The sequence below is a fragment of the Alligator mississippiensis genome, chromosome 4, assembly GCF_030867095.1.
Source record: "Alligator mississippiensis isolate rAllMis1 chromosome 4, rAllMis1, whole genome shotgun sequence".
Taxonomy (NCBI): domain Eukaryota; kingdom Metazoa; phylum Chordata; order Crocodylia; family Alligatoridae; genus Alligator; species Alligator mississippiensis.
This window is the reverse complement of record NC_081827.1, coordinates 115803711-115829420: the sequence shown is the minus strand read 5'-3', so window position 1 is coordinate 115829420 and position 25710 is coordinate 115803711. Positions and strand designations below refer to the sequence as shown.

Below are 25710 nucleotides of genomic sequence, written 5' to 3'. Positions count from 1 at the left end.
CCATATGATAGAAGTGTCTTATGACCATCTTATGACCCTTTTGTGTAAAGATCAGGAGGTCTAATGTCCAAGCTGTGGTCTGTGGTTCTTACTGCTTGCCTTGCATTTTTAAATCATCTCTGTCCAGTGCCTTAAGGTTACGTTAAGATAAGAAGTTACTAAAGTTTAACTTTGTTGAAATTGCTCTTTTCTTCTGAGCATGCTGCAATTCTACCTTTGAGTGTGCACGTACTAACCCTGATAAGTCACATTAACCAATAACTAGTTACGTACAGCCTACGAGATAAGACGTCACAATTAGGAACTGGTACTGCAGCCAATAAACTTCTAGTACGTCAAGACTCTGTTGAATGTAAGCTATAAAAATGTGATTCCAGGCCGGACTCATCGTCGGCCCTGATTTGAGCTCTCTGCTCCCCGGTCGAACTGTTTGCAAACAATAAACCTAGATGGACCCAGCCTATATGTGTGACTCTTTCCTTGAGGGTAATTGAACAAGCCTCCAGGGGAACGAAACTAGCCGTTTTGGCAACACAAGGCAACGGAGCTCAGCCAGGTAATCTGCTATGCCTTCATTAGCCTTTTGGTCCCATTAAAAAAAATGAAATCTTTGCAGGGTAACAGATGGCCTTGGACAAAAACGTGCCTTTAGCAGATCAATTAGTTCACCATAAGACTGTGTTCGGCAAGGCAGGTGCTATGAGGGAACGCACAAAGGCAAATATTTTGGCACCACAGACTGTCAGGAGGATCGCACGCTTTTGTTCTGGGTTTTCCACTTTGTTGGCTTCAAGTAATAGATAGCCTTTCAGCACAAATTCTTCTATATGACACAATGTAGCCATTTTAACTAACATCACCAGTAATAGAGAGAAAAAGATAAAGAAAAATAACTTCCCTCCAATCACAAAATATGGCCTGGCCTCAGAGTGTTGTCCTCACAATCTAGGGGTGTCTTTTTAGCAAGCAATCCCATCCTCATTGTCAGAAGTTATGTTGTGAATTCCGCAACAACACTCTGGACACTCCTGTATTAAACTAAGAGTTATTTATTATTATATCTCTCTGGAATCATATCTAGGGTGGATCTTAACAATTGCCCTAGTATGTATGCAAAACTTATACTTGCTTTTATGTATGCAAAACTTATACTTGACCCAGCCCAGTCCTGGCGAGTGAGAGAAACCAAGAATATAACCCCTGGCTCCTGGAGGAAGTGAAAATGGAGTCCCCAGTGCTGCAAAACTGCCACAAAAGGAGCTGAACTCTGTAGTGCTGAAAATGAAGGCTTTGGCCTTAAAGGAACAGTGCAAGGAAAATACAGTAAGACACAATATAATCAAAATATGTATACTCTACTTTTTTCAGCATTATGTATACTCTGGTACTTTTTACATGTTGAGCAATAAATAGACAGTACCACTTCATAAATCCAGCATGCTTGGGACCTAGTGCCTGCTGGAAATCTGAAAATTCTGGATTTTTGAATGAGTGAGGCTGGGTCTGAAGGGGCGGAGGGAGGGGCACGGTGCAGCTCAGTGGCTACAGGCATGTGGCATCAGCTGCTCCCAGGGCTGCAGCAGGGAGCAAAGAAGAGGGAACTGTAAGTGGGTGCGGGGTGTGCAGCTCTTGCTGCTTAACGCACCCTGGGAAGGCTGCGGGCTGCACCAGGCTCTTCCTGGGGGGCATGTGCCCCTAGATCTGCACACTGGACGAGAGCAGGCTGCCACTACAGGCTGGGGCCGGGCTCTTCCCGGTGCTTGGGGCAGGCAGCAGATCTCCACTCTTGTCGATCCAGGGGAACGCGCCCCCTGGAAAGAGCCTGGCGCAGCTCCCCAGCCTGCAGCCCTTCCGGGGTGCACATAGCAGCAAGAACCACGCCCCCGCACCCACTTACTGCTCCCTCCGCTTTGCTCTCTGCTGCAGCCCCAGGAGCAGCTGATGCCATCTGCTTGCAGTGCTGGATTTTTGAGAATTCTGGAATTTTGAGGGGCCCCAGACTTGGACAGTTTACTAAGTTTCTACAGAAAATTTCTAAAATAATACTTTTCTTTGCAGCTGGAGACCCTTGTTCAATATTGATTCCATTTTGCAAAGAGGCTGTTTCTTAGGTTGGGGATGCTGCTATGGCAGTATATATAAACTCAGCCTAGAAACCAGCAGGGAAAGCATTAACTTGCCATTTGAAGAGGGAGAAGAACTACACTGCCTTGGCTTTACTATCTGCATGGTAATAGGTTCAGTCCTCTCTGGGGAGCTGATTAATACAATCACTATGATGGGAACTCCTTAGGTAGACAACAGCAGGCAGATGGTAGAACATTTACTGGTAACTTCATCAGAAAAACAAAAGGCATATGCAAATGTTGATGCAGTTATAAAAAGCCACAGGTACAAGTCCTGCATGAGTCCTCTCATATATCATGGGTTATATAGATGTTACTTTTGCACCCCACAATGAGCGTTTACTGTATTTTACAGTTTTAGTTTAACCATGTCAAATATTAAAACTTTGACTTTCCTGAATGTGTGGGGGAAAAAGTGCCAGTTACTAAATTGCAGATTTGTTTCTAAATTATTTTCTTAAATGGTTAAAAGCATTCATATTGCTCCTAATCATCCTAACTTACTTAGGAAGCTGTGAGTTTTATCAAACAAATTTCTCAAAATTCCATATCGCATCAAGCCCCCACCCCAAACAAGTAACAAAACAAACCTTGAAAAGAAAAAAAAAAAGGGGGGGGGGAGGGAGGAACAGAGTGTTTTTATTCTGGCCCAATATTGACCAGAAAGACTGAATCCAGAACTTAAGTGTTTCCATGGGATAGGTTATTCCCTCTCTTTGCAGGAAAAGGGAAAGTACAGACAGGTTCAGAAGAGCAGAGAAAACATGTTTAGGACAGGCTAAATACCTGAAAAACCATAGCCTAGGTTTCAATTGGCTGGCCCGCTACTGATTTGGAGTAGAATATTGAGGAAAAAAGGAAAAAAAAGACCTACCAAAACTGAGAAAGTGAGACACTTTCTACTGTGCCCATTCTACTTTACTTGGGGTTTTTAAAGTCCTCAGTCCACAAAGAATTGCTCTGATGCAGTCTTGTCCAGAGTTCTCTAATTCGTCTTATTAATCAAAATATCTTAAAGCCAAAACACCCCTGAACAGTGGCAAAGTTTATCAATAAGAGACCAATTCTCAAAACAACAATTCTTCCATTAGGCTCTTTTTAGCACAAACATGATTTTAGACTTGTTTTTAATGTTCCATGGTAATAGTCCATAGGCATTTAATCTATTACAGTATTCCTCCTGGGCATCAGTCATGGAGGAGAGGGAGGGAGGAGTGAAGGTTGGTTCATCTACACATACACCTGATTTGGTTCCCAAGAGGCCAGGCAGTTGGGCAGGATCACCTGTTTCTATCTCCCCACCCTCTGCCCCCACCAAGCAATAGGGAAATTTCTTGAGATGGGAATTATGTTGTTTCTCCTTCTAGGCAGAGAGAGCTGGTGACAAGCATCTGGTAACAAGCATCTGTGCCCTTTGTACTCTCACATTCATTAGGCTATATGACAGTCCTGGAAAAATAACTCCCTGTAAAAATGGTTGAGTCAGTGCAGGTAGCATTGTCTATAATTAAGGTTGCCTTTTAATTTGAAGGTTCTGTTTTCAATTGCTTATAACTTTGGTGTTTGAGTTGAAACCATCTGTTCCCTATCTCTAAAGTGGAAAGAACCACCCCCCCATGCTGACAGGGGTCTGGTGAAGATAAATTAATTACCATTTGTGAAGCACTTAGATACTACTGTGGGTTGAGAATAATGAAGTATGGAATTAAGTGACCACTGCAGAAGGCAGGGTAGATTTGGACTAACTGAAGTGTGCACATAGGTCAGAGACTGCATGTGGAGTACTACAGGGTAACTGTAAGGCTTAGTTACTGACCAGATCTCTAAGTTCTTTATTTCTCTCACTGCTGATTGCCTGAGAGTTCTAGGTCTTCTCAATTTGACTTCCCTTTAATCTACATACAAGTAAGGTTTAGTCTACTGTATAAAGTTCTGCTGACATAACTTTGAACATACTCATACTTAAGGTCTTTTCAAAGCAGCAGAATCACCTTTTCTGTCAACGGAACTGCCTCCCATCTGTTGAGTAGGAAAAGTATTATGCTGTTACCCAGCCAGGTGGAAGTGGCTTTGTGTAGACTTTCCGATACCTTCAGCTAGCTGTGGTGGTCCATTTAGCAGCAGATGCCTTCCCAGAATTGACTTTGCACTCTGGCAGTACAGCTGTATTGAGCCAGCAGAAATGTGTGTATGTAAGTGCTCTTGTTGCTTGCTGGTGACAACTGCCATCTATGACCACAACTTCTGGCAGTAGAAACACAAATATAGACAGTTTATAAGAGAGCAGATAGGTGGTAGGACCCACAATTGTTTCCCTCTTCCTTCAAAATCTGTCTTTTGTGGGCTAAACCAAATCTGTAAGAGGCTGTGAGGGACGGGGTGTTCAAAGACCTTGTCTTTGTCCCCAAGATCAAATGAAGGCCCAGAAGAAAGTGTAATGGGGCTGCTGGCAGCTCTCAGGCAGAAAGCAATAGCTCAGCATTCAGGGCTAGATTGACCTACCTGCCAACAAAACTCACTACATTGGACTGACTCTTCAGTTAACTGAGATAAAACTTGGGACTGGTCAAACCACAGCAAATCAGGAAAGCTGGCATCTATGATTGTGACAACTATTATTCTTTGCCATAAGAAAGCTCTTCTGGGTCACGTAGCTGTGGAGCACTGGTAAACCACCTTGTTGGAACGTGCAGGCACTGGGAGTGGCCTGGGGACCGAGTAGGATTTGGAACAGCCATAAATAACTGGTTGTGTTTCTGTCTGTCACAAACTAATGTGGCCTTGAGCAACCTATTTAAGAATGCTTTGCCTTAGTTTTTCATTTATAAAGTGGGTTTTTTCATTGATGTGTTTTGAGGATCAGTAGCAGCTTGTACATCACTTTTAACATATACAACACAAATGCCTTAAGATACAGGCACATATTTGGCACCAACTGCAAAAAGAACACATGGTGCTTTTGTCTGTTTTACTTGCATGTGGTCAGCTCAAAAACTTCCAGACTTGTAAGAGCCAAGACTTCCTTTGCAGCCAGTCTCCAATTCGCCTTATGCTAGTTTCCTGATCATCATTGGCAGCCATCAGTCATGGGAGACCATGGGGATTGAACTCGTGGTAGGCTACCAGGTACCACCACAGCTTCTTAAGTGGCTGAGGAATCTGATGCGTGACAGGCAGACTCTCTGGCAAGTTGCACATACAAACTCGGTTGAGGTTGCACTAGCATGCTGGGTACGATCTTGTCTTCCATCTCTGATACCTCTTTTCGAGCTCATCATTGACCCTCTCCATCTCAAGGTGATGTAGGCCCTGCTCCAGGACAGCTTTCCACTCGGAGTGGTCCAAAGTGACTGATTCCCATTGTTGGCCATTGACGCGCAACTCACTAAGGTTTTTCTTGCAGACATCAGCAGAACAGAGCTTGGGCTGTCCAAGCTGATATTTGCAAATGGCCAGCTCACCCAGAGCATGTGCTTGTATGTCTCCTGATAGACAGAGGAAAATCCTGTTCTTCTCTCAAGAAGCAATGGAATTGAAGTGAACAATCGCAAGCAAATGAAAATACTGCTTGTTGGGATCAGCCTTAAGCTTTTAAAGGAAGAGACCTTTCCTTCAATGGCTCTGAGGAGAGCTGGACAGCCAGGTGAGGGAATTGAATGGCTGGCTGAGTGCACAGGAGGCTGTTTGCTGCCTTTATCTCATGTGGGGCTGCACAGAACGAGGACAGTGACAGGGGTCCAGGTGCTCTGGGAAGCCGGACGGCTCGGGTTACGCATGCGGGACCAGGCGCTGGGCCCTGAGGAGATGAGGGAGGGGCTCAGGCAGAGGCTTGCAGGGGGAACCTGCACAGGGTTAGTAATGAAGAGCTGCCAGGGGGCGTGGCCTGGAGGGGGGGGAGCTTGTGCAGGCGAGGCTCTGTAGCGGCGGTTATGAGGAAGGGCCCTCGAGACCGTGGCCGAGGGGGCGGGGCTTATGGACTCGAGGCTCTATAGGAGGTGGGGGCCTGTGAGGAAGGGGTCTCGGGGCGTGGCCTATGTAGGCAAGGCTCTGGTGGGGTCTGTAAGGGAGGTCTCTCGAGAGCCTGGCCTGGAGGGGGCGGGGCTTATGGACTCGAGGCTCTCTAGAAGGGCGCTGGGGGCGTGGCCCGGAGGGGGAGGGAGCGGTCGGTTCTCTTTCCTCTACGTTCGCACAGACAATGGGGTAAATAGCACCGCAGCACGGGAAGTGAACCCTGCCAAATGCTTCACACATTCCTCCGCGCCGGAAGTAGAAAGGACCGCCCTGCCCCCTCACTGAGGTTGCTCTGAGGCAGGGACAGAGAGGTGGCGAGGTGGGGCCGCCGAGCTGGGCTTTGCCTGAGCCTCTGGCGCGTGGGGCGGCGGGGAAGGGCGAGCCTGCGTGGGGTGTTGTGGACAGGAACTTTTTTTCCTTCGGGCGGAGGCACACTTCGAATCTACTTCCGACGGCATTCAGCAACTGCCCACGCGTCACTTCCGGAGAAGCCAGAGAGGAAAAAAATAAATAAATAAATAAAAAGTCCCGAAGGGGAAACAAAAACAAACGGGAGGAGCCTCCTCCGGCTCTCCTTGGCCTGGCCGCTGCGCTCGGCTTCCCCCACCCCCGAGGATGAGGCCCGGCTGCCCACGGCGCTGAGGCCCCGCGGAGAAGGTGCTGCCGCCCCGAGCCAGGCCCCGCGGAGCTGGTGCCGGGGCCCGCCCCCCCCACCTCAGCCCCTCGGCGCCGCCATGTCGGGGGGCGGCGGCGGCAACGGGTCGCGCTACGCGGCGGAGTTCGTGCCGCCGCCCGAGTGCCCCGTCTTCGAGCCCAGCTGGGAGGAGTTCGGCGATCCCCTCGGCTTCATCGGCCGCATCCGCGGCCTGGCGGAGAAGACCGGCATCTGCAAGATCCGACCCCCCAAGGTACCGGCGGCAGCGCGGCCCGGGGTCTGGGTCGGTTGCTCCCCCTCCCCCCGGGGCAGTGCTTGGGCCATGCGCCCATCCCCCGGCCTCCAACCGCCGCCGGGGGCCGTTGGGCGCTCCCCTCCCCCCCAACCGCCGCTGTGGGGGGGCGTTGGGCGGTCGGTTGGTCGGGGCCCTTGGTGCTGTGTGGGGGTGGGGGGAGATGTTTCCCCCCCTGCTTCGGCTTTATACGCTTCTTTTAAAAAGCAAACATTTAAATTGGAGCAGTGGATGGGCTGAGGATTGGAGCCACCTACTCCCGCAGAAGGACCGGGGCAGAGGTGGGTGGAAGGCCCTTGGGACCCTTCCCCAGACACCCCCAGGTCTTCAGCCCAGGGTAGGAAATGAGTAAATCCAAGGTTTAGGTGGTGGAGGGGAGGGAGGAGCAGAGAGGAGGGGGCATGAAGGCAACCAAGACCCAGTGGCTGAGGAGCCATTTTTGCTTCTGCGCTGTGAGCAGCTGTGATCTACAGAATAGGCTGGGGGGGGGCAAACCTGACCTCACCTCCACAGAGCTGCACTTCCCAAGTGAAGCAGAAACTATCACTTGCCTGGTGCTCTGATGTCCAGTAAAAGCAGTTTGTGATCTCTAAGCAGCTGGATGTATAGCTTGGCCCCTGCATGTTTACTCATGAGTTGCCATGCAGGGGTGGACAGCCAGGCTCATTTTAAGATTTACTATTAGGACTGAATTAGGTGCCCAACACTAGTCTTACCAATCCCTTATTCTTCTCTCGGCAGTTAGAAAGTAAATATTGTACAGTCCTGGTTGGGGCCTTTAAGTGCTACTGCAGTTCAGATAACTTTTATTTTTCCTTCTCTGCCTGAAATATTTGTGCTTTTTTTTTTATTGTAGGAAGGTATGCTGTGTATTATCCTCAGCTATTGCTTAGAAGTACAGTATTTAAACTAAATTAGACTTGCTTGGAAGTTAACACCAAGCTTGAGGGGCAGAGCTGACCCTCTCCTTATCCCTGTTATAGTGCATTCCTTATATGCCCAGCATAGTTTGCATCTGTATGCATGTCTACAGTTTTATCTAAAATGCCGCAATTTATTTGAAGTTAGCTATTGGTAAGATTTTTTGGGATATCTTTATCTAGAAAATATGGACCTTTTCTAAGAATCCTACAAGGTGGTAGTCCCAGCCTATGTCTGTCTTTGACAGTGTGCCCTACGTTGTAATACAGTCAAGGTGGTATAAATCTGAATGTTCACCCTTTATTCAGCATCTCCATTTTTCTAGGCTGTATGGCCAGGTCAGTTGACAAGCTTTTATATAAGTAAGTATGGGGGGAAGCTTATTTATGAAGTTGTTCTGGTTTTAAAAAACAGAAACTTCTCTTGCAGGTCAAAGTGTTCAAAACCTTCAACTTGCTATTTCTCTGATTCACTCTTTGGCAGTTCTCAAATTTTGGGAAGGTTTTTTTGCATTTGTGGAAGAAGTCAAGATTTCTTTTAAGATGTCAATAACATATGTCTGTCTCTCTCTTTAGGACTGGCAGCCTCCATTTGCATGTGAAGTACAGAGTTTTCGTTTCACCCCACGAATCCAGCGCTTGAATGAACTGGAGGTGAGCTTTTCCGCTGTTGACATACGTCTGTATTCGTCCACAAAGCAATAGGTTTCCTTGCTTAGGATTTGCATTTTGGCAGGTTTCTGGATGGGAGGCATTCAAAACCCACTGACCACATCAGTGTTTATAATTGCCAGTGTTTGGATAAAATAACTCTCCAAGGCTTTGAGAAAAATCTGGTTTTTATTTTAGTACCCAGAATAACCACACAAGTTTTTTGCGCTCAACTGGAAATATGGAAAATGAATGCCAAGTACCATGTTGTGTAGTAAAAGCCATCAGTGTCTAGCCCTCAAAACTCCACAGGCATTGAATAAATTTATTTTTCTTAATGTACTGCAGATCTTGCCCCAAATTACCTAATACTTAACTACCATTATAATGTCCTGTAAAACCTGAAATGAGCTAGTGCTGTTTTTTATGGCTGTAGTCACAATAGGTTAATTTGAGTTTAAATATAAATCACAAGAGCCTTTTTAAAATTAGTGCAAGTCCTGTGATGTCCATGTTTTTCCAAAGAGCTCTCTTTTTTTTTTTTTTTTTTTTCTTAGTGGCTCATAGAACCTTACTCTTCAAATATTAAAGCAGCATATGAATTTTGGCTTGTAGATGTGCATTTTTTGTGCAAGAAAGACTGCTATTGGCTTCAGAGATGCTTAAGGAGAAGTTCTTATTTATAACAGCTGATATTGCAATTTATCTCCTAATTAAAAATGTTCTTCAGTTCTTGTCCAAAATGCTTATTTTTAGGAGTTTGCATGTTGTATATTTAGGAGTTTAAAAAAGAGAGGTTGTTTTGGGTAGGAACTTGTCTTTTTAAGATCTCAACTATAGAAAGCAAAGAACTTTTTTTTTTTTCCAAATTTATGGCAAATTTTTCATGTTCACATTTCTGCTTCTTGCTGTCTTACACAGCCGAGGAACAGTAAATTATCATATTATGAATTATGTTATAAGATCCTAAACTGTGTAAAGCTTTGTCTCACTTCTGTCTAGGTTTCTTTCATGTTTTACACGCTTCTTTGCTTCCCCCCCCCCCCATTATAGGCAATGACCAGAGTGAAGCTGGACTTCTTGGATCAATTAGCAAAATTTTGGGAACTTCAGGGATCCAATTTAAAAATTCCTGTGGTGGAGAGAAAAATCTTGGATCTGTACGGTTTGAGCAAAGTGAGTAACGGGGCCGCAGGTTTTGATGAGGCAGGGGTTGTCTACCTGTTATAAGAGGGTGGTTTCTTACTGGAAAGACAGTAAGCAGTATGTTCATGAAAAACAAGGAGGCAAGACAAAATATTTTCAGTCAGTGACTGTGAAGAGAGAGCAGAAAATTTACAAGTGTGGCTAGTTATGATACAGGGGTTTAGGTTGTAGCCGTGTTGGTCTAAGGATATAGGCAGACAAGGTTCCTTGGGTGAATTTGATATCTTTTATTAGACCAACCCAAATGGTTGGAGAATAGTTATTAAGCAAGCTTTCGGGTTCAAAAACCCTTCGTCAGGAAGAGCACGCAGCAACTGCTGCACCGTCCTTAGCCTGACGAAGGGTTTTTGAACCCGAAAGCTTGCTTAATAACTATTCTCCAACCATTTGGGTTGGTCTAATAAAAGATATCAAATTCACCCAAGGAACCTTGTCTGCTAGTTATGATAGATTTAATTGCCAATCATACATCAGGAAAGTTTTCCAAAACTGATGTTATCTGCCAACTTTATTTCTCTATGACTCCCCCAACCTTGTAAGGCAGAGCTGCAGGACATAGTGTATTGCAAGACTAAGAGCTTATTTACAGTTGATATTTTCTGAATTGGCAATTCCTGAACACCTTGTTTGGTATAAAGCTCTATGGCGACAATCTTAGTCTGGGCCTTATACCACGGATGATTTACCTGTTCTGGAATGGCATTTTTGGTAAATTTTCAAGTTTCTACAAGTTCTAAGGCCAAATTTGTGCTAGAGACTTACTTTGATTTTTTTTTTTTTTTTTTTTTTTTTTTTAATACTGGTCTAAACCTTACTGTGGGTGCAGTGTTTTGGCAAAAAGAATGCTTTCACTGGTATTAAGTGTCCACACAAGGAAGATTTACAAGTAGGCTTAGAGGCAAACAATTTTCTAGTATATTCAAGGGATAGAGAGGTGTGCTGCTGACACTGTTAGAACAAAGGGCCAGTTTTCAGTTGCTTACCAACATTTACTTATTTCACATATGATGAAGGTTTAAGAATAGGTTTTAAAGGTTATGCTTTGAAAGACTTTTTTCTGACCGACCTTATGGGTACTTTGTAGCATATATTGTTGTTGCTGGCTTAGCTTAGTTGACTTCGAAAGACTTTTGAAATTTACTTTCTAGTCAGCCATAGTTTGATATGGACTGGTTTTCTGTTTACTGCTACTAGAAATGTTTAAGCCATGAGCATGAAATTGGAGGGGGAGCTTAGTTCTGCATGAGGTAATATTTAAGATGTTTGACTACTTAAAAACATGGCTGAGATGCTTTTAGATTGCTAAGGTTTTTCAGGTTTAAGCATGTAGTTATGTGCTAGGCGTTCTCGTCTCATGGGTATGCTGTGAACTTAAGCAAAGATGTAACTTTTGCTATATATTGATTTCTGTAACTAAGTTGGAAAATAGCTTGTTGTAGTCATGTTAAAAACAATAAGTGAGCAAATAGAGGAAAATGCATTGTAATTAAAATGTAATTTAACCTTTGTTAACATCTTGGCAGTACAAAGCCATGAACTTGAACTTTTTGCTTAAGCAGTTACTATATTTTATTGCATATCTTATGCTCCGGAATATTAAGGGGAAAAAAAAAAAAATCTTTCCGTGTAGTAAGTAACCAAGTTGCAGCAGATTGGGAAATGAGCCTGCTCATTGTTTTGTTCCCTGTGGATTGCTGTAGGTTTTTTGTTTTGTTTTCGTTTTGTGACAGATTCTGCTTTTATTTTTGTTCTTTTTCGCATTCCAGTTTTCAGCATCTGGTTTTTGGAGAAAGCGTATGTGTCTCTGCACTTTAAACTAGTCAGTTATGCTTCTGGTTCCATTGCAGTGACATGCTACTTCTTGTGTTTGTGTTTTTGGTAGTCCTTGGAATGTTAGGTGTACAATTCTTGGCTTTTGTGAGGAGGAAAAAGGAACTATCATGCAGCCAATTGTGTAAAAGTACTTTGAATTTTTTAAAACAAATTAAACAAAGCCGTGGATGATCCTGTATAGGGTTTTAAGCTGCTTGGCAATGATTTTTTTTAAAAGGAGAGTGGGAGAAGAAATTTGGTCGGTGTTTCTGAGGAAGCATCTCCAGTGCCACTTTGACTTTCACTTGGTGACAAATGGTCTGTTATTTTTCAAGTTAAATAAAAACTAGTTATATGTAGTCAATGACAGTTTACAGTGTAAAGTGAAAGACTAAAGCCAAAATGCAGTAGTTTATTTTCTCGTTATATCAGTTGTGCTGCAGTAACAGCCAGTATTTCCTTTTAACTGTAGTCTTTTTTTTTTTTTTTTTTTCTTCCCATTTTTGGCTTCTCGCAGAATTTCTGTGCTCTGTGGAGTCCAGAACTTCCAATACTTCAGTCTACCTGGGGTCTGTTAGAATTGGCTCTGTTCCTGACCAGACTTGTTTTTTTTCCATCATGCTACAGGTTTGAGGAGAGCTGACTCTTAGTTTATTCTGTTAGTGGGTTTGTACAATTTCCAGCACATCAGAGGTAGTGCTTGTTGAACTCTTCCTGCCTGGGACAATATATACCTTGTATTCGTGTCTTGGCACTGGGGCTCTAATAAATGTATTAAGTGACTGAAACAGATGAAAGCTTATTTGTTAAAGTTCTGACTCTGCAAGAAGAAAAATGCCATAATGACAGGACTCTGAGGTACACAGAACTGTCAGATGTTTCATCTGTTGACTCAGCTCCTGGTTCATATGCAGTGGCAAGAGAACATTAAAAGTCTTAAGTAACTTTTTCTTTTTTTTTTTTTTAATTAACTTTATTTCAGATTGTTGCCAGCAAAGGAGGCTTTGATGTGGTCACTAAAGAAAAGAAGTGGTCCAAAGTGGCTAGTCGGCTGGGGTACCTGCCAGGAAAAGGCACTGGATCACTACTAAAGTCTCACTATGAAAGGATCTTGTACCCTTACGAGCTCTTCCAATCTGGGGTCAGCCTTATGGTGAGATGCTTCCCTTTCAGAATAGAAAGATGGTACCCAGGTTGCACAGGGAATGTTGCCATTTATTGTATTGTAACAGTTTAAGGTTCTGAAAACAGCAGTTTCTTTAAGAAAAACAGCACTTATTCGTGTGTGGCATAATGGAATTGGAAGATGCATTGTGACTGAGTGTACTTACTATTTATAGCTATCTCTTTATAGGTGTGAGATCAGTCTTGCTGGGAGGGGAAAAAAGGGAAAGAATGATACACTTGCTTAGGAGGATGTCTTTATTTCTCTTGGCTAGGTGGCTGTGGAGATTTGTTTCCTTTATTTCTCACTGCATGGATTAATTTGCACAAATAGCATGTGCTGTACACTATGACTTCGCTGATAGTCCCATTCCTCAGCAAACAGGATGATTAGCCGATCAGAGAGTTTGATTCCCTGATCAACTAGCCTGGTATCCTTCTGTGCTCTGATCCCTTAGGGTATCCAAAAGCCAAACTTGGACCTTAAGGAAAAAGTGGAAGCTGAGGACCTCAGCTCTGATGCCCAGGCTTCCCCAAAGCAGGGTACAAGAATGAATGTTACGCTGAAGAGAACCAGACGCGTCAAGTCCCAGGTACCCATGTTGCTTGGCTGCTGTAGACAGAGTGCACTTATTCCTTGCACCAGTGCAGTAGCATTGAAAGTGCAACAGCCTTTGTCTGGCTGTGGGAGCCCACTCAAATGCGCCACAAGAAAGTAGTCCTTCCACCTCCTCCCTCCATTTTTTCTTCTAAAATTCATAGGTGTGCGTCTCATCAGCCTGGTCCACATACGGAAGTTTCCCTGGCTGAACTGAAAATTCTTTTAAAACAGATTTTAAACTCTGAACTTTCACCAACCTCATGTTGTCTTGTATCCATGAAGGTACCAATGAAAGCTAAGCAATTTAAAGGCGTTTGTATATTTGTATATCAGTCCACATGAAACTTAAAATTGGGATTTTTTTAAGGATACATTTAGTCAAGAAATGCAAGCTTTTGTGTAGACAAGGTTTTACTTGATGGGGAGAGTGGGGAATTAGGCCTAATAATGCCAACATAGAGATTTTTTTTGAAAAATTCTCAGGTGGAAGGGCTAATGCTGAATAATTGCTGGCAGCTTCTTTGCAATTCTCCAGCCCTTTCCCTGAGAATTCTTTTATGTGCGTTAAATGTGTTGTTGCCTCTAGGAACATTTAGTTTTCTTATAGGCAGTTTCAAAATTCTGTAAAATATGCCTAATAACTTTCCCCTCAAGGAAAACACATCATGTCAAATGCCAGCATATCAGAAAACAAACTTGCAGTCTTAGCTTGACTTCTGCTCTTTTTCTTTCACTTCAGTCCTTTAAAGCAAGTTTTCTCTGCTTCTGATAAGTGAGATGCTCACTGCAAAGAGAGAATTTCATAGGGTTTTTGACCCAGGTCCATGTGGCATATTCCAGTGGCTCCTTGCTGGTCAGTCTGTGGGGAATGAGTGAAAGCTGGGTATTTTAGTTAATTCAAAAAGGCATGAAGAAAATAGTAAAGCTTACTTAACATTCTGCAGTTCTTTTCCTTTCTAATGCTGTTAAAACTTTTCTGTCTTTTAAAGTCCACATCTCGGGTAATTTTGTTTTCTCCCCTTTTTGCTGACTATAAAGCTGAAGAGCACCTTGGTTCATGCAGTCAGAATTGTCTTCATCATATCACTTCCTGAGGCAGACTTGCTAATTTTGCATTATGTAAATATATGCGAGCGTATCCACCGATGGCCCTAGGCTGTGAAAATAGAAATTCATTTAATAGGGGTGCACCGATAGAAATTTTGGGGGGGCTCATACCAATGGCCAATTTTTAATGAGCCGTATTGGCTGATACCGATCTGATTGCTGATATGCAGCCCAGCAGTGTGGAGAGCAGTCCGGTTGGTAAGTGTTGTAGTAGAAGGGGTTGGGGGAGGGAAGGGGCTTGTGGAGGGTAGATCTGGGCCCCCTGCAGTGAGGGAGTGGAGCTGGGGCATGGGTGGATGCTGCCCAGCTGGGCTGGGGTGGATGCCGTGGGCTAGGCTGGGGCTGCACTTGGGGTGGGTGGCAGCAGCACTGGGAGTAGGGCTACAGGGTGGGGAGGGGGGCTGCAGCCACCCTAAAATTCATCATGGTGTCCCCCTTCTGAGCACCGCCACTGCCCACCCCAAGGGCAGCCCGGCCCAACCACCAGCTGAAAAGAGTTCGGCACAGCCCCAGCCTGTACCAGCAGCCTGCCCTCAACCCACGCACAGATCCAGGGGTGCGTGTAGTGGCGGGAGCCGTTCCTTCCCCCTGGAATATGCTGCTTGTGGCTCTGTCCTGTGTCCTGCCATGCCCTGGCTGGGCAGTGCCTGCCCCAGTCCCACTCCCACTCTCTCCTTCACTGCAGGGGCCTCAGTCTGTCCCCTCTCCCCCTCCGTCTTCCACCACAACAGACTTACCACTGTACCTGGCTGCTCTCCATGCTGCCGGGCTGTGCTCTTAGCCACGTGTGTGCTGTGTTGTGGATGCGCACGTGCATGGGGCAGTTATTAGCCACATCAACTAGAAAGAGCTGATTTGCCAGTTCTATCAGTTTTCCTTATATAGGTTCCGATCTGATGTGGGACCAATGTATTGGTGCACCTCTACTCTTCTAATGATGCTGTTTAGGGTTTGGTCACTGTTTGTACTGAAGAATCCGGAGCGTTGCAGGAATGTAGAGTTCTTGATCTACTGTAGCGGGTGTTAAGTTATTGTGCCACTTCACTACATTATTAAGATCTTGTCATTCTGCACAAGAGTTCCCAGTTGTTCCTGTGACAAAGTAAGTCCGTCTGGACGTGTGTCCAGGAAGTGCGGCATTACAGGAATGTAGTCTCAGTGAAGCCAGCAGGAACTTTTGGGTGGCAGAACAGAAACAGGTCAGCTACAAGATGCTTGCAAGGGCGGTAGTAAAAGCAGTTATCTCTTTACTGTAAATAATTATATATACATTTCTGTACATAATGAGTTGTTTGCATACCATGAACCTCATCAAAATACCACATGGTACCAGAAGTGGGATGCACACCATGCTGGAGGATCCAGTAAAAGAGGTAACACAGAAATGGCTGCTACAGAGCTTGTGAGACTGCAAGTTACCCTACCTCAGCACTTGAGAATCCAGGGGAATGCTAAAAATGCCTGGAAAAGGTTCAAACAGTTATTTGAGGTGTATACGAAAGCCATGGGGAACAGATAATTGGAAGAAGAACAAAATATTTCTCTGCTCTTAAGTTGCAGGCAATGAAGTGCTGGATGTGTATAATGTCAACCATACAGAAGGGGAAGAGGGGAAATAAGAAAGGCTTGAAGAAATAATGAAAATGTTTGAAAATCATTGTGTTTCTAGAAGAAATATTACTTGTAAGAGAGAGCTTTCTGATGAGGGCACAAAAGGAAAGGGAAACAATGGAAGAGTTTGTCACAGACCTGAAACTAAAAACTCAGTCCTGTGAATATGGAACGCTCACAGATAGTCCTGGGATATTACAATAAAAAAAGTCTAAGATTACTGAGAGACACTACCCCCCACACACTTAACTTGAGACAGCATGGTCACATGGAAAGCTAATAACAAGAAAGTGCCCAGCATTCAGGCAGAAATGTATGAGATGTAGTAAACTGAACCATTAGGCTTAAATATGCAAAGCAAGTGGGAACCTGTATGCAGTTACTTCAGAAGGAGATTGAAGTGAGAAGGAAGAGCTGTTTTGAAGCACAATTGAAGAAGAGCCCAAAAGCTCAAAAGATTGGCTAACTAAAATGCTGCTGAATGGCCCTTATTTAACTACAAGAAAGATTGGGGCACAAGCAAACAAAGCAGTAATTGAAATAAAGAGGTGTAAGGGGCTCATGGAAGTGAGAGAGTCTAAGGCAGGGGAATCAGCTGGATGAGTCGCTGCGTTGTCTGTACATTTAGACATAGACTGACATCCCCCCTGGTGCAGCCTGGACCCTGTGTGACTCATAGATCCCTGGGTCCAGCTCATGCATCTCATGCTAGCCTGGCATACTGTGTTGAATCTGGCCCGTGCGCTGTATGTTTGACACCCCTGGTTTAAGGTATCTGTGAAAGATTGTAATGGAGGGACCATTCCAGTGCTAAGAGAGTGTACTTTGACTCTTAGATACAAAGGTAAAACAATAGAACAGGAGTTCATGGTGGTACACAGAGGAAAGCAACTAGTTTTGTGTTTGTACACATGTGAAATATTTGGTCTTATTAAGAGAAGAGGATGTATGTATACCATAGAGAGGCTGAAAGGTGCTACTGAACCGAACTTCAAGGCACTAATTGCATCGTATGACGATGTATTCACAGGGAATGTGTGCATCCCAATGACATACAAAATATGGTAAGAGAAGATGCAGAACCAGTGATACATGCCACAAGAAAAGTCTCATGTGCCTTAAGCAAAAGACTAAAAGAGCTACAAAAAATATGGCAGCAAATGGTACCATTAGTAGAATAGAAGAAACAATGGACATAGTCAATTCCCTAGTAACTGTAGAAAAGAAAGTAGGGGGACTGTGGCTATGTTTTAAACGCAAAGAATTTGAAAAAAAAAAAAAAAAATGCTTTGACTTACCCAGAAGAAGTAAGCTATTTTTAGAGATGACAAAAAGCAAGTTCTTCAGTAAATTGGATGCTTTGGTAGGATTTTGGCAGATTCCTTTGATCCTTGGTAGTTCCAAGAGCTGCAACTCTCAGCAGTCCACTTGGAAGGTACTGCTTCCTACTCTTCATAGCCCTTTTGAAGTATGCTCAGCTCCAGAAGTATTTCATTGCAAAAATGAGTCGGATGCTAGAAGATCTAGTAGGTGTGAAGGTCTATGTTGGTCACAATAATCTGGGACAGCAGTGCCACTGAACATAAAGGGGGACTGAGAAAAGTATTAGGTATTGCAAGAGCTACCAACCTTAATTCGAGTAAAGATAGACATCAGTTTCAGATAACACAAATACTGCATTTAGGTGACCACTGGCTTCAAGGGGAATCTTACCTGATGACTCAAAGGTTCTGGTGATACTGAACATGCCAAAACCTGAAGATAGAAAAGGAAATCAAAGATTGCCAAGACTATTGCATTATGTCAGCAACTTTATCCCTAACTGTATAACTCGCACAACTTGCTTAAAGCAACTTTTCCATAAAGGCATGGAATGGGTCTGGATTTTAGAGCATGAAAGTGAATTTAATGATCTAAAATGCATATTGACATTAGCCCCAGTGCTACAATTCTTTGATTCATTAAAAGACACAGATGCTTCAAAAGATGTGTTGGAAGCAGTAATATTATAGCATCATGAAACTGTTTGCCAGTCTCGTGTGCATCTGGGGCTATGACAGCTGCAGAAAAAATACATGCACAGCTTGAAAAGGAGCTCCTTGGCTTAGTTTATGGATGTACAAGACTCCATAACTTACTGTGTGGTTAGAGATTCACTGCAGAAATAGATCACGAAACACTGATTGAAATATTCAGAGAAGCACTGCGAGATGTGCCACCAAGGATTCAGTGATTACATCTGAAATTACAAAAGCATGATGTGACCCTGGAGTTCCAACTTTGATGCCACTTAGTGATGGCAGACGTGCTTTCAAAAGATATTACCCCTTATCAAACCATCCACAATCTGATCATCTGGAGCAAATTATAACCATATGTATGAATGTGATTTAAAGCATCATTCAGTATATAGAAAGATAGAGCTGGAAGGGACCCCAGGAAGTCATGTAGTCCAACCCCCTGCTCAAAGCAGGATCATCCCCAACTAAGTCATCTGAGCCAAAGCTTTGTCTAGCCAGGTTTTGAAAACCTTCAAGGATGGAGCTTCTACAACCTCTCTGGGTAACCTGTTCCAATGTTTTACTACTCTCCTAGTGAGAAAATTCTTCCTCATATCAACCTAAACTTCCCTTGTGTTGCAACTTGAGACCATTGCTCCTTGTTCTGTCATTTGCTACCACTCAGAACAATCTAGTTCCATCCTCTTTTGAACCCTCCTTCAGGTAGTTGAAGGCTGCTGTTAAATGCCTTCCCCCCCCCCCCATCTTCTCTTCTCTAGACTAAATAAACCCAGTTCCCTCAGTTTTTCCTCATAAGTCATGTTCTTCAGCCCCCTCAACATTTCTTTTGCCCTCCACTAGACTCTCTCCAAATTGCCCACATCCTTTTGGGGGTGGTGGTGGTGGGCGTGACTGAATGCAGTACTCTAGATTTGGCTTCACCCGTACCGAATAAAGGGGAATAATCACTTCCCCTGACCTAATGGCAACACACTTAACAATGCAGCCCAGTATGCTGTTAGCCTTGATGTTAGCTTATGAGTGTTCTCAGTAGTGGCAGTTAACAGAACAAGGAGCAACAGTCTCAAGTTACAGCAAGGGAAGTTTAGGTTAGATATTAGGAAAAGTTTTCTCACTAGGAGGGTAGTAAAACACTGGAACAGGTTACTCAGAGAGGTGGTAGAAGCTCCATTCTTGGATGTTTTCACAACCCGGCTAGACAAAGCTTTGGCTCAGATGACTAAATTGGGGATAGTCCTGCTCTGAGCAGGGGTTTGGGCTAGATGACCTCCTGAGATCCCTTCCAACCCTAATTTTCTATGATTCTATAACTACAACAAAGATGGAAGACTATTTCCACAGTTAAAAAGGAATGAATGCAAATGTGGGAAGATGCACACTGGCCAGTTAAAGCTAAGGTAATCCCAGAGGAGTTTTATGTGCAAAATTGCATGGGTACATAATTCCCCCTGGTATAATTTAGGCTTTGCTTGCAAGGGACCCTGTGTTAGAAGCTGTGAAACTGGCTTCATCATAGTGCATAAGTTAACTAGTAGGAGCTTGCACATGAGGCAGCCAGGCAGTTTGAGGGTTGCTAAGCTCTCAGCGCCATGTCCTGAGGGGCATTGCTGGACCTGATGATCTTGTGAAGTCTCTTCCAGCCCTAAATTCCTGTGAATTAGAGAGTCACCTCCATCATATACTGTGATCAGAGATGAAGGCCAAATCTTGAAGGAATTCCAGACATCTGCTCAAAATCCCTGACAAAGAGGATGATATGAGTGAAATAGAACCAGGAACACCAGTTGGAACTAATTGCTAAGTTAACCCAGAATCTGCCCAATAGAGAGAACTTGAAAGTACAAAGATGTTGATAAACAGGGCCTGTGATGCAGTAAAGCTGAAAGATTGCCAAAATGTCCAAAGAGATTTATTGAGACACATTAGTTTGAGGTTTTTATAATAATTGATTTCTTAATGCAGTTACTGTAGTTGGGAATTTTATAAAAAGGGGAATATGTGACACAGAGTACATCCAGGAAGTGTGGCATTCCAGGATACAGCCTGGGTGAGACTAGCAGGAACTTCCAGGTGGCAAAACAGGAACAGGCCAGGCCTTGCAAGGCCACAAAACCTTTGCAAGGGCAATAGGAAAAACTGTTACCTCATTGTAAATAGTCATGCATAATTTTTGTCTGTAATAGAGTTATTTGCATTCCACAGGCTTAATCGATATACCACAGTTCCAGTAAAATAATATTGTTGTTGTTCTGCATCCCCCAACACTATTTTGTAGCAGTTTCTTCATTCCATTTAAGAGGGGAAAATTTCATTGAGTGAGTGAGTGATCTGTTGTACAATATGCAGTGCTCTTTAATTTTTTTTTATTTATGAAAAATGACACTTATAAACTCTAGTCCCTGGGGAACAGTCCATTACCTTAATCAGGAGAAATTCAAGTAAATAGGTTTTGGCATACAGCAGAGGGCCTTATTGAACTTATTAGACTAGCTGTGGAACTGGGTTTCAGAGCAGAGGCCTGTCTTTCATTCCCCTAGTGAGAACACCCCCCCCCCCCCCCCCCCCCCCCCCCCCCAATCAAAGGATTTTACAGAATGTTGCAGATTTCAGTTTCTGTGGTGGTGCTTCTTTCAAGTAGAATAAGTTCTATCGTAGGCAGGCCTCAAGATATGTAAAACTTCATAGAATAAAATGAACATTTAGATTTATACCAGAAGTCAATCGGATACCCTTCAGAGCACAAGTAATAATGCCTCACGTGAATGTACAGTAACTAAAAGTTAAGGTGTGTGAAGCTTCAGGTGCTGATTCGATTCAGAGGAGATTCAGCCTGTTTTGTGTCGGGGCTGTGGCCAGCAGCCCGGGCACGTGGGCCGGGGAAAAGGGTCGGCACGGCGAACTAGAATTAGGCACTGATGCGTAGAGGTTGATTAAAGATTGTTTTACTTACACCATAGATGGTCGCGGTGCAGGCAGGAAAACTTTCTTGAGTTGCAGTTACAAAACGAAAACAAAACTCGAACAAGACCCGCAGAAAACTCAAGCCTCTTAAACACGAACAAGACCCGTAGAAAACTCGAGCCTCTCGAAACAACCTGGACAGAGCTCTGGATACATACACACGAAGTTTGCTAGGCTCTGTGGACCAACCAAAAGCATGCAGGGAAGGGTATGTCGAGGGATCAGGCGGTGATGGGGAGAGGCTAGAGGTTGATCAGGCTCCTGTATCCTCCTTTAAGGCACACGCGGAGTTTGTTAGGCTCCACAGTGCGCTTAGAGTTCTTCACGAGATGGATGTGAAATCCTCCTCCTCCAACTTGGGCGGAAACTGCTCAAGCCTCTTATAAGGCTAGCAAGCCAATCGCTAGCCACCACGTGGGAATAATTTAGAAACAGCCAATAGTGGAAAACAAATTTACATACGGGTGGCGGGAACTCCTTTGCACCGGGGTTTTCTCTATGCAACTGAGAATTGCACTGTGCAAAGAAAGCTCCATGTGGTGGGAAATAATTCTGTAGGGCCGAAGCGCGCACAAAATCATACCCTTTGGGTCATGACAATTTGGTGGCCAAATCTCCAAATCCTAATTGAATCAGGGGACCAATAAAAAGTTCCAAATTGATTTGAAGCTCTCTGAATCTTGGGAAAAGATTCGGAGAGCGTCAACAATTCGGACAGTCCCTGCCCAGTGCAGCAGGGAGCTGGAGCTGGACTCCGTGCCGGTAAGGGGTGGGGAGGGGACCATGGGGGGACCCCTGCCAGGCCCCATCACCTGCCCACTCCCCCAGCCCCACCCCCCCATGGCTGCCCTGGTCGCCCCAGCTCCTGATGCTTTAAAAATAAGCCTCACTCACCAGGTGCTGCTGGGGAGCAGGCTATTCCCTGCTGCCCCACGCTGTATGGGGGGCTCTGCCACGAGCTCCCCCATGGCTGCACTGCCTGGTCCAGCTCTGGCCCTTTAAGAAAATAAAATGAGAAAAACCCCAGGACTCACCGGTTCCTGCAGCAGCCTTTGGACTCTGGGGGGCTCGTGGCAGAGACCCCCAGTGGAGCAGAGGGGATCACCACCCGCTGGGCAGGAACTGGTGACTTTGGGGGTTTTTCTTGTTTGTTTTTTTCCTTAAAGGGCCGGGAGCTGGGGCAGGCAGGGCAGCCATGGGGGAGGCTGGAACAGTGAGGGGGGAGGGTTGGGGGGCTTGTGCAGAGCCCCCCATGTGTGGGGCAGTGGTGGGCAGCAGGATCTTGCCCCCCCCCCCCCCAAACGTCCAGCAGCACCTGGTGAGTCTGGACTTTTTTTTTTTCTTCTCCCCCAAAGTGCCGGAAACTACGTCAGGCAGGGCAGCCATTGCTGGGGCTGGGAAAGGAGGCGGGGGATGGGCCTGGCTGATTCGGAGATTTGGCAGCATCCGAATCTGCAAATCAGATTTGGCTGAATTGATTTAGGACTGTGATTTGAATCACTGAATCGAATCACTGTCTCCTGAATTGGCTAAATCCGAATCCGAAGCAAATAGTAGCTGCTTTGCACAGGCCTACTAAAAGTCACTGTATTCTTTCCTGGCTCATACTCTTAGCTCTATGTAGGGTGTACCACAGTAACCCTAAATGCAGGTAGAAGGTATAGCTGATAGTGGTGGACTGCGTCTAATAAGAGTTTCTAAATAGGAAACAGTTCTTTTTTAAAAAGTGCCCTAAAATAATTAGCGAATGTGAAATCAGTGGAAAAGAGTGTGGATCCAGTGACCAGAAGCTTAATGAAGTAAACCTAAGAAACTGCTTATAGAATGCACTAGTACAAGAATGCCATTTTTCAGGAAGTCCATTTTTTTTTTGTAGGTATTGGAGGGAAGTTGCCAGAGAAGAAAGAATTACAGTCCTCTAGTTAAAGAAGGCTTGGAAGTCTTTGGATAGTTTAATTAAATTGCAACTGACAACAAATTCCCTGAAATAAAACAAAAGGAAAAGAAGGATGCCCTTTTTTGTGAGCAATTAATCAGGCTCATTCTTTTTCCCTTTACTGCTATTGGATATGGTGGGAAAGACAAGCAATTAACAATTTTCAAGAAAAAGAGGATGGTAATGAAGAAGCAGAATTAATACTAGAAAATAAAAATGGTGTTACATATTTTGTGGGGAGAAAAATAGGTTGAGGGAAGGTGGATCACTCTGAATGAGAAGGATTAAGTTAATTGAAAAACAGTTTAGGTACATTTTCTGTTCAAACTTTTTGGTAAATTAAGTAATTAGAAAAGGCATACTTTTTTTAAAGATCATTATTAGGGTTGGAAGGGATTTCAGGAGGTCATTTAATCCAAACCCCTGCTCAAAGCAGGAACATCCTCAACTATATCATCCTAGCCAAGGCTTTGTCCAGCTGGGTTTTATAAACCTCCAAGAATGGAGATTCCACAACCTCTCTGGGTAGCTTGTTCCAGTGCTTTAGTTACCTTCTTAGAGAGACCTTTTCCTGATATCTAACCTAAAGTTCCCTTGCTGCAACTTGAGTCCATTGCTCCTTCTATTATCTGCTGCCACTGAGAACAATCTAGCTATGTCCTCTTTGCATCCCCCCTTCAGATAGCTGAAGGCTGTTATTAAATCCCCTCTCAGTCTTCTCTTCTCTAGACTAAATAATCCCAGTTCCCTCAGCCTCTCTTTTTAAGCTCTGTTCCCCAGGCCCTATCATTTTCATTGCTCTCTGCTGGGCTGGGGATTTTCTCCAGTTGGCCACATCCTTTCTGTAGTGGGGGGCCCCAAAACTGGATACAGTATTCCAGATGTTGCCTCACTAGTGCTGTATAGAGGGGAATAATTACTTCCCTCAATCTGCTGGCAACGCTTCTACTAATGCAGCCTAGTATGCTGTTAACTTTCTTGGCCATAAGGGCACACTGTTGGCTTGTATTCATCTTATTGTCCATTGTAATCCCCAAGTGTAGATCAGGTAGGCGAATGTTTAAAAAGCCAAAACCATCAGGATACAGCCTGGGTTCCTCAGTGATTTGGCTAATAAATTTACTGATCCACTTATAAATTCTGAAAAATAATGGTAGTGAAAAAAAATCATAATGACAAAAAAAAAAAGATGCTATTGAAGGGACACTAACATCAAATTCTGGGGAGAATTTTTTTTGAACACTTTAAAGCAGACCTGGGTAATACATCTGCCCTGAGTTCTTATACAGATTTTTAAGGGTTTTATGTCATTTTCATATTTTGAAAACTTTCCTCTCCTTTTTGCAGTGTAGAAGATTCTTAGAGTGGAAGCTAGCTATACATGGAAACAATGATACCTACTACATAAAAAGTGCAGGTAGTTGCATAAAATAATACTGTCCCAGAGGGTCAATAAGAGGGGTGGGAGACCCCTCCCTTGGCATGGGTCGCAATGGAGACAGCCTGCCACGATGCTGAGAAGAAAAGCCCTGATAACAGGCAAACTGACCACCCGCAGGCACAGCCGGGCTGGATGAGCCCCAGAGGGGCAGAGTGCCTGTGCGATTCATCAGCTGCTTTTCTCTGCGACTGGGGCTGGCGTGCCCCCATGATGTCATCGAGGAACACCGTATGAACACCGTAAGCTGGGGACAGGGGGGCAGCTGTGGGACCACTGAGCCAAATGAAGACCCTGGACACGGCCAAGGAGGGGCTGAAGAGGGACCCAGCCAGAGGGTCCAAGGCCTGATTTGAAGGGTCACACCACCCTGGATGGTGAGGGAGTCAGGAGGAGAACACCGAGAGACAGGAAAGCCGGCAAACACAGGACGTGGGAGTGAGAGTGGGCAGAGGCCCCTCCCTGGAATTCTGGATCTTTAGTTGTATTTGAGTTACCTTGAACGCCCCCCCCCGGGTCAGAGGGGAGGCCATAGGGCAGACGCCAAGGGTGAGCAAGCCAGGGCCGCTCAAAAGAGCCCAACGCTGAAAGGCTAGGCCCACCAGTGAGGTCATTGCACTGCCTGGGCAAACCTGGGCGGTGGGAAGAAAGACTTGTGAGCACCGAGGGCCAGAGAGGCAGAGAGGGAGGGGGATACCACAACAAGGCGGAGCCGAATCACCCATCATTCAGCAGCGCTGATAGGCTGGTGCATGACTGGTGTGTAGGGGAGGTGGAGCCCCAAGAATGATCTCTCGTCAATGTCTGGCACGTTCTGCACGAAGGAAGGAAGCCCTACTACTGAACAGAACACCCAAGATGAGACACACCCAAGACCAGGGTATTCCCTATGGAGAACGTGACACCATGTCATGACAACCGGAGCCATCTGCACGACATACCCCTAGTGTGTGCTCCAGGGCCTCATGGGAGAGGCTCCATGAAGTTAGGCGGGCACAAGTACATATGTAATAATTTTCACTTATAACCTTGGACACTGCCTGTATCAGTAGTTACAAAAATATTGTGTGGGCTTTTTTTTCCCTCAGCTTTATAAAGGTCATCTTCAAAGGGTAAGGCACTATTTCTGTAGAACCATAATTTGATCATGTCATACTGTTGTGCCATATGGAGGAAACCCTTGCTCCCTCCTCCCCCC

General features: G+C 44.6%; 1 protein-coding gene across 2 annotated transcripts in view; it reads left to right on the top strand.

Moving 5' to 3' along the window:
* Positions 1 to 6437: 6437 nt before the first annotated feature.
* KDM5A (lysine demethylase 5A) overlaps positions 6438 to 25710 on the top strand; it is an 84788-nt gene continuing 65515 nt past the window's right edge. The window contains exons 1-5 of one of the 2 annotated variants that reach the window (XM_019489381.2): positions 6438 to 7045; positions 8581 to 8658; positions 9709 to 9831; positions 12656 to 12826; positions 13296 to 13430. In XM_019489381.2, coding sequence (XP_019344926.1) covers positions 6872 to 7045; positions 8581 to 8658; positions 9709 to 9831; positions 12656 to 12826; positions 13296 to 13430 — 681 coding nt within the window. In that variant the 5' untranslated portion in view covers positions 6438 to 6871. The remainder of the gene's footprint in view (positions 7046 to 8580; positions 8659 to 9708; positions 9832 to 12655; positions 12827 to 13295; positions 13431 to 25710) is intronic. The other variant, XM_019489382.2, reaches the window with a different exon arrangement.